A 9,303-nucleotide genomic window follows, 5' to 3' on the forward strand; every position below is an offset into this window, starting at 1 on the left:
CACCTCGTCCCAGCCCCGCTTGTTACCGTCAGCGCTGGTCACCTCGGTTCTTGCCAATCGTTATCCAGCCAAGAATGTCTGTGGTGCCCTGGTGGCACATCACACCAAACACACCACGCTGGCAGAGCCCCTGCCCCCAGGACCACGCTGCCACTTAGGAACACAACTCTCTCTGCTTGTTATTGGAAGCGTTAGGTCCACAGCACCCCAGAAATGCAGGCACATGAGCAACAGGGTTAAACATTTACTGTGGTGTTGCAATTGCCAGTAAAGCTGAAGGTTGGTAACCCAAGGGAGAGGCAGGGCAGCTGCTGCTCCCATCCCATTGAGCAATTGCACAGGAGGGGAAAAAGCGGGTTCCTACAGGTCCCCGCTTCCTCTGAACATAAGGTGTCATCCCCCCCTTTTCCTCCTGCGAATAAATCAGCACGACAGTGGCAACATGGGGTGGTCAGCTGTGGGCTGTTGTTTCTGGATCCTTTTCTACCCCTAAAAGCAGGCTGGTTGTCTAAACCTTTCAACTCTAAAAGCAATGTAAATAGCATGTCCTACCTGACAGGAAGGAAGACAAAATTAAGAGACTGGTGACACTGTTTAAGCAGTAGTAGTTAAGCCTCTCTATACAGGTATGCACCGGCTGCAGGACAGCATGCAAGTCTCTCCCACTGTCATCTCCAAAGGCTGTTTGTCCATCAGCCGAGATGGCCCATAGCACTGCCACAGCACTGCCTTGCAGAGCCAAATGCGAAGAGGCTGCTCAGAGAGGACTCGGGGGAAGAGGGGATAACTAGGATACTTCTGAATTAAGAAAAACATCAGTCCTGTGAGTTAGTCATACCTTGTCATTTAAGCAAGACCAGGGAAAGGAGAAAGGTTTGAAACTTTCTGCCTAGAGTTCCCATCACAAAGCCAGCTCTGCCCCTGCAAGTGACCCGTAAGTCTGGCCTTGGAAACCGAGAGACAGCCAGAAGGGCCCCTCCACGGAGGCTAATGTCTCTCCAGATCTCTCTCTCTCAGAACTTGTAAAAGATCTAACGTCTGATTTGCACTGTGGACCAGGCCCTTCACATGTAAAAGCAAAATTCCCCGCAAATCCATACATCATAAGCTTACAGGTATTTCACTGACCTGCGCGGTTCTGCAGGGCTCTCGGCACAGACTAAAAATCACAACTCGCCGAGCCGAGCAAGCAGGAGCAGAAAACCAAGCACAACCTCACTGTGGCTGACAGCATGGCAAGCTAAAACAAGCTCTTCCTGCCAAAGCAGAAACTACCAAGAAATACAGTTACAGCCGCAGCATGAGCGGGGAAGTACCCTCCAGCAATTGGGATGTACATCCCTGCAGCAAGGCAAGCCCTTGCAGGGGGACGACCCCCTTCAGCTCTCCTGTACGATCACAACACGCAGCCCGGTGCTCTACGCACACAAGACACCGTGGCAGCCTGCTCAGCACCACCTGCCAACCCGCCTTCCCCGCTCTGCGCTCTCTTTTCCAACAAAACAGGCTTTGCATCGCTCCAGCGCACAGCCTAGACAAGCTGTGCAACGAGGAGTGGAGCTCACAGGCTGCTCCGCCACGCGCTGGCTAAATCCCAGAAAGCAGCTGCATTGCAGGAAGGCTGAGCTCACATTCCTGCGCCTGAAAACATCCTCACTGCTGCCTTCTGAAGCGGCAAGAAGTCTGGGCTGACATGGGCGAGGAAGGGAGCAACAAGCCAGGGCAGGCTGGATGCAAAGCCTAGGCCTTGGTTTATAAAGGAAGACTGGTTGCAACTGGAAGGGCCAGTTTATTAAAGAAACCTCACATTGCAGAGAATTCACAACACATTGGAAAGGGTCCAGGCCTGCTGAGGGGGCCAGTCTTCTGACGCAGCACAGATCTATGTCCCCCAGATTGAAGCCCAGCAGGTGCCACAAAGGGAAGGGTTAACTGTAACACAGCTTATGTTTACAAGCAGCCCGAGAGAGCCAGTATTAAAGTTCAAAAAAACCTCCCCGTTAGACAACAGTTAAAACAAAAATGGTTTAAAATGTTTAAAAGCTCCGTGTTCTTGGCTGCAGCATAATGGGGAGGCAAAGGTCTACAACACACACAGGTCTCTGTGGGTCTCGGCACTCGGTCTGCTCTACCAGTGAAGGCCGGAGGGGGGGGTCTTCTCGTCTTTGTTGCTTTCCAGAGAAAAGGGTGGGATTCGGACATCAAAGTGGGAGCCATCAGGCCTCTCAAATCGAAAAGTACCCCTGCAAAATAATGGCAGTGATCACGCTGAGGCCAGGGACAAATACAGCTAGGAATCATCAGCAAGAAGGTAAGACATGAGCTCTTCCATATCCGGCGCAGGGACTCTGGGGCTGCATTTGCAAGGCCAATCCAGCAGCAAGTACAGGACATCTGCCTGCCAAGATGACTCATTTATTGGAAGACTCCCGAACGGTTTACATCACATCTCTAATATACATTTCCTGAATAAAGATGTTATGATTGGAGCCTCCAGGAGGTAAGCACGCACCACGCGTCTGCGGCAGTGTTTACCTAACTCCCACCCCACAGGAGACAGAACCATCTGAGCTATTTTTACAAACTGATTACACGTAAATTCAGATTCATATTTCTTGGCAGAAGCTCCACTGGGTAAGAAGTCTGCAACAATATGAAATCCCATCACAGATGTAATTTGGAATAGCTTCTGCTTTGCATTTCAGAAAGGACATTTCAGAACTGAATCTGTCTGTCCTTGTACAAACAAAGAATTTGTTTACTGCCCTGAACTACAGATGACTGTACTGCAGAACATGACATGGACAAGAGGATCGTAGAGATAAACTAACAGGTTCTCATGACGGAGAGGACACAATCGAACACCTGAAGTCAAGCTGAGCAGCTTCTGAGCTGCAGAACTTTTGTCTCTTTCTCTTCAGGATGCATGCAAAGAGGGAAGAACTACTAAACAAGCTAGTTTTACTCCCCGGGGCATGCATTCAGGCAATTCAAAATGCATTAACATGGAAAACAAGGGTATATCCTATAGGCAAAGAGCTCCTCTCTTGCTTTTCCCAACTCAAAGGCAGTTCCAAGGCAGCCTAACTCTGAAACAGATTTACTCAAAAAATGCAAGCCAGAAAGACCGGTTGTACAGAAGGCAAGAGGTGGCCGTGCATTTCTGGTCCACACAGAGATGACACTAAATATGCTAACCCAGCTGAAATGCAAAACGGAGGGAAACTGCTTTAACCCTGCGGCACAGGAAAAGAACAACTCAGCTGAGCACTTTCTTACCTGCACTTAACAGAAGAGGGGACTCGGAACACCAGTTAAGACTTATCTGGCCTAAACTGGGAATAACCCCACGTGCCAATTCCTTGTGGACACAGAACTGCACAGCTTCACTCAGGGACAGAATCAAAGCCCAGTCCTCTCCAAAGAGAGAGGATACCAGCCCACACATCCCTGCTGCCTAGGGAAACACCAGCATGAAGCCTTGCCTCTTGCACCAAAGACCGAAAGGAACAGAAACTGAGGATAGCAGAAGATGACAGAGAACTGCTTCACGTCTTTTCAAATCTAGTCTAGCACAGACCAGAGGAGGAGGATAAATTAGCCTGGAACAGGTTGAGCAAGGTTGTCTGAGGAACAGAGCCTTGATGCAGAAAATCAACAGATCTTCTTATCACTAACTGGGATACTGCTATAGAGAAGCTCATAAAAATTTTAACTATCAAATATGTCCAGTCCAGTCCACTTCCACCCACCCTTCAGCCGTAACTCCAGACTGCAAAACTGTCCCAGCTCAGCGCTGTGGGGTCCTACATCTAAACCACTACTGCAGTAGTAAGTGCTTCTTACCACATGTGACCACTGGATGCCTGCAGGGAGACGTGACTGCTGTACTGAAATGCCGGCTGTTCTTTGGATAAAACTGGCTCCTGAGAAGACAAAGAGAGACCACTCTGCCTCAGCAACCGATCTTAACATTTCTCCACGGACAGGCATCAACAGGAAATTTATATAGTGAGAAGAAAACCAGAGAGATCCACACCTGAGCATCGCTACCAATTACAGAGCAAGCAACTTGCCCAGTGAGAAGTGCCAGAATCACATATTATTCCAGTTTTCCCATTACCAGTCACTTAGGATCATTCTCTAATGCTCAGTGTGAAGTTTCGGTTCGTGCATACTAACAACAGATGAAAAGCTCATCTGATTTTTTTTTTTCATTGCCAGTTTCCTATTCCATCTATTTCTATTGCCCACTAAGCAATTTACTGGCAAATCAATCCAAGCAAGAGGACTCCAGCAAAGGGCTGTGCTTCCCAAAAGAAGATACGATACCTACCCTTCCTACAACACCGCGGCCCCTGACCGTTTCCAAGGTGCCAGACAAGCTAAATATCCTCCAGTGCCGTTCTCGGAGTTGTACCACTTCGCTGTCAAGGTTCTCCAAGCGAATGCAGTAGCGCCACTGGACAGAAGAAAGACTGTTATCAAGAACTGGAATCAGCTGCAAACAGTTGCTAACCCATAGCCGATACTGGGAAACAGTTGCCAGGCAAGGGCCACTCTCCCTCAGAGCTTATCACACAGCAATGATGCCACAGCAAATAAACTCCTTCCCTTTAGCTGCTTTGTGAAACAAAAGGCACTTACCCAGTAGACATGGGAATTCTGGGCTTCCTGTCAAGAGAAACAAAAGAATTTAGCAGCTGCCCTTCAACGCTCGGCGCCAAAACCTCTTCAGCTGTCAGCACAGCACAAGCACAAGCACAGGGGCTCTCGCTCCTGTCAATCAATGCCAGATGGATACAGACAACTCACATGAGCACAAAGACAGCTGCTCTCCGAAGCAGTCCATCAGTTACCACCTGGCACTGGCTCTGCTCTAGACATGTAATCATGAGGTGGGAGATTTGCAAGGATCTCGTGACTACAGAGGGTTGATCTCCATGTTAATTACGCACTTGCTACAGATCTAGAAACACCCGTTTCCTTGCCTTTGGGCACCTGTTTTTCTGACAAGGTTAGGACAAACATCAGTTGGGCTCCACAGAAGCTGCAATTCCACACCAAAACATCCACCTGCCACAGCGCAGGCTCCCCGGCAGCTGTGCTCGTCTGGACTTGGAAATCAAACTGCTGCGGTAATTCCCAGCCCTCCCACTCAGAAGTCTGTTGGAGACTCATTATTTTGGACGGTCCACACGAAGTTCTTACACTATAAAGAGCACATGGTTATCAGCTAAATCTAGAAGGCTTTAGCCAAACCCGCTAACCCACATTAGAGCCAGGAAACGGGGGTAGACACCCACAGCACCTCACCACTGGGCAGGATAACAGACATGTCTGTCATTATAGGGCAGATGGCCTTGGTGCCACCCGTTACGCACACACTCATCTGTGACTGAGGCAGTAAAGGACCATTTCACAAGCCTTCCTAAAAATCTTCCTAAATATCTTGCCAACACTGTTGTGCAGAACAGTACAGTGTATTTGCCATCCTGCAAATAACAAGCAAAAGCTAAGTTGCAGGAGCAGTTCTCCAAAAATATATGACAAAATAGTTTCATGTTCATACCTCTGCTGAACATAGTGACAATGAAAATGCAACTGCGATTAAAAAGTAATTTCTCCAGTAAGCAGAAGGTACCTTCAGTCATTAAATGAATCTTAGAAAAACATGCAAGTTAAACAGATCACAGAACTAACACAGCGACACGCAACACAGACCTACCCTCATGCCCATATAGAAAGGGATGACTGTGACGCGGATGTTCTCTGTGGTTTCTCGGTGCACATCAGAGAGCTCTAGCCAGGGATGGTTCTTCTCCTGCCATGCACACAGTGTATCCCTTGCTACAAAAGGTGGAACTGTGGGGAGGGAAAGATGAGAGTTTATGAGGAGAGGCATGCTGTAACCAGAGTGCTTTCCCCTCAAAGCAACTCCTTTCACGTAGTTACAAAAATTATTTAAAGGAGGCTTTACTGTAAGAAACCCCAAACCAGACCAAGATTTTCACACTGTATCCAAGATGATGGGTTCTGGATACTTGTCATAGAATACCTCAAGTATCTGGCTCTGAAGATTTCCCTCTGAAGCCAGAAATTACCTTTTGTTTGGTCGTACATGAGAAACCTCTCAAAGAGTTCATGCTGGATGGGCACTTGATCAGTGGAGCTGTAGGGAAGGATGTCTTCATGGCTTACGTAGTCTAAACCTGAAAAAGAAACCCCAAAAGCCGTTGAACTTCCCAAGCGAAGAGTAGCTCAGAAGTCTCCTGACAGAGAAATGGATCACACTACTGAGATGTTAAGAAAAGGATTTTGGCAGCAGCAGCCAAAATTGCATGCAAGAATGGAGGAAACAGGCCAGTAATAACCCTTGGCAGCATTCTCCTGCGAGATTTCTCCATAGAATGATTTCTCTGATAAAGACACACTGCCTGGGAAGTGACTGCACTGTCACAAAAGGACTTCAGGCAGGAAATGCACAGGACAAGAAGAGATCTAGCTGTCCTGGTAATAAAGTAGAATAGCCCATATGCAACAAGGTATGTGTACGGGATCTGTATCTCAAGAGCTCAAGGTATGCTTGTGCCTGATCAGAGTCTGCCCAACTTCCATCTATCCAAAAGGGCTTCATGTAGTTTCGTCATTCTGTTGTTTCTAACATGGCCCTAAACCACAGACAGATCCACTACAGCAATATCCTGTAGGACCTGCTGCTTCACTGGCAAAAGTTGACTGTTGGCGACTCTTCTGACCTCACCTCATGACAATCCACATCTCCACAGAGGTTACAGGTGCATTTTACTCACCTGGTATGGCATAGAGGGCTCTGCTGTCATCGTGATTTGCCAGGAACGTCACTGCTTCTGTCTGTGATCTCTGGGACTGAGAAAAAGGGAGACTTACGTCTTTCTGTGTGGATTGTTGTGGGCCAGTTTCCAGCCACATTTCAGTTTACTATTGGGATTTCTAAAGTGTGTAACATTTATTTTATTTAACCAATTCACCTCAGAACATCTCTCCTTTTAATTCCTCTAGACTAATTCTCCACTCAAATAAATGAAGAGCATTTTCAGTGCTGCAACCCACATTCATAATGACCTGTATGCAACAGGATGAGGAAATAAGGTTGGAAAGGGGAAACATGATCCAGAAAACCATCATGATGTTCCAGATTCTCTTTCTCGGGGAAAATATGACTTGAAGAACAAATTTGTCCTAAAACTCTGAACAATCAAGTTAGCCATCGTAGCCATTTTCTTTAAGTACCTGTCCATCTAAAGCATTCATATAGGCAAAGATATTTGAGTTTCAATACCAAGGTTACTGGTTACTTACTATATGCGGACAATCCCGGGCATCTATTAGCACCTGATAGTAAGTATGCGTTTTGCCCTTGACCTCTTTGGAACCATGGCCTGCTGCATTCTCACTTCTAAGAAGAAAAGCAGAGCACTGAGCTCAAGTGCAGGATGGCAGCAAACTGTTATTACCAGGACCAAGCACATTCATAAACGATTATTTTTTTTAAAATACATTTCACAGTCTGAAATCATTCAATTAAACTCATGTCAGCCACGCGCACAACGACAGACGAGCCGAGATGACAATCAACGGTGTTTGTCACAGGCACAACAGCTCTGTTTTCAGACGACTCAGAAGTTCTTCCTGCCCAGTCCAGTCTCCTGTTTGGGGTGGGTATTTCTACTGCCCTCTGATTCTCTCTCTGCTTACTCCTCATTCCTTCCCGACTCCAAATGCACACCCACCCACCTCCAAGACAGGCCAAGGGGAAAATGGGTGGAAGAGGGGAGAGAAGTGAACAGTGACTCACTCCACAAGAAGGACGAACTTTGCCTAGTGGGTTGAAACTGGGGAGGCAGCTGACAAATCCAGCTCACTGGCAACCTCCAGAAGCAGCAGCCTACAATTTTAACGCAGGAGCCTAGACCTAACTCAAAAAGCAACACAAAGGGTTTTTTTATAACAAAGAATGCCAGGAGCATGGTTTGTTGTGTCTGGGGTTTTGTTTATTTCCTTCACACATACACACACACTCTCATCCTTCATACTTCCATCCTGTCTCTAATTAACACAAAATTAATACTCATGCAATGTCTCTTCTTTATGCACTTCTCTTGTAGTTTACATTCATGCAAAACAGACCCATACCATTGTCCTCCTTAAAAAGACTTGTTTACCCCAACCAGGAAACTCGCTACAAAATGTAAATATAAGATTACAACATATAAACCAGAACAAATCCTTACTTTTCTGTGACAGGAGAAGCCACATCTCGATCATAAAGCCTGGCTTGCCAGGGAAACAGGACTATTCCTCGATAGCCAAACACACTGTGAAGAAATAGCTGAAAGGAACAAATAATTGGATTTGCATACACAGCAAGCTTTAATCAACTTAGATACAATGGAAAACATGAAGCCAAAATCCCTTTTCCGACAGAATTTTTAAAAATCTGTTAACTGAGATAAAACTAGAAACATTTACAAACAGTATGATTGCGTGGGATGGGAACACAGGGGGAATCACCACTGTGCGAACCCAGAGCAGAAACAAAGAGAGAACATAAACAGTCTGGGATGAGAGAAGAAATTCATGTCATCTCTATCCCATAAAAGTGAATGACTAAACCAGTAATACAGTAACAGAACGGCAGAAGTGCAGAAAGGAGACCAGCATGGGAGAGACCACTCACAGAAACAGACCTGTGAGTCATAAGCCCAGAAACGACAAGTGTAGTTGTTATTTCTCAAACTCAGTGATTGTCTCTTTTGCTCCTAGAGAGAGAAAACCCTTAAATAAAAGCAGTGGAGCAAATGCCACTGTAGAACAGTTGTGTCATGCTGCAGATCCTTATCAACTTGCTACTGTCAGATGACTGACAAACTGCAGACACAGCAGAGACAAGGAGCACTGAACTGTGAAACTTCTGGCCTTCTGCTACAATGCAGCAGCCTCCTTACGAGTAAATCACTCGGCTACCTGATCTCTGTGGAACAAGCCTGCAGGGCCAGCTCCGCTCCCCAGAACTGCTTACCTGACCCGTCTCGTATTTGCCGTGCTGCTTCGGTGCCTCGAACACCCCCACGGTCTCCAGCACTTTGCCCTCTGGACGGTTCCTAGGAGCAGAGAGATACTTTGGTGGGTGTGCAGGGGCTGAACCAGCCCCTGGGGCCAGGGGCCACACAGCACCCAAGTCCCAGGTGCTGCCCAAGCACGGCCCCCCACCTCGTACCCCCCTCACGCATCCCCCACGAGAGCCCCACTAAGCACTAGGCT

General features: G+C 47.1%; 1 protein-coding gene across 1 annotated transcript; it reads right to left on the bottom strand.

Annotated features, from left to right (window-relative positions):
• Positions 1–1,769: 1,769 nt before the first annotated feature.
• POLDIP2 (polymerase (DNA-directed), delta interacting protein 2) lies at positions 1,770–9,160 on the bottom strand (the record flags this gene model as incomplete). Its single annotated transcript, XM_009587832.1, has 10 exons — positions 1,770–2,243; positions 3,847–3,926; positions 4,337–4,462; positions 4,648–4,674; positions 5,729–5,865; positions 6,105–6,212; positions 6,813–6,888; positions 7,342–7,438; positions 8,274–8,371; positions 9,062–9,160. Coding segments are annotated over 10 exons (963 nt in total), but the record flags the coding sequence as incomplete, so codon positions are not given.
• Positions 9,161–9,303: the final 143 nt, after the last annotated feature.

This window comes from Fulmarus glacialis, unplaced genomic scaffold (genome assembly GCF_000690835.1).
Source record: "Fulmarus glacialis isolate BGI_N327 unplaced genomic scaffold, ASM69083v1 scaffold8961, whole genome shotgun sequence".
Taxonomy (NCBI): domain Eukaryota; kingdom Metazoa; phylum Chordata; class Aves; order Procellariiformes; family Procellariidae; genus Fulmarus; species Fulmarus glacialis.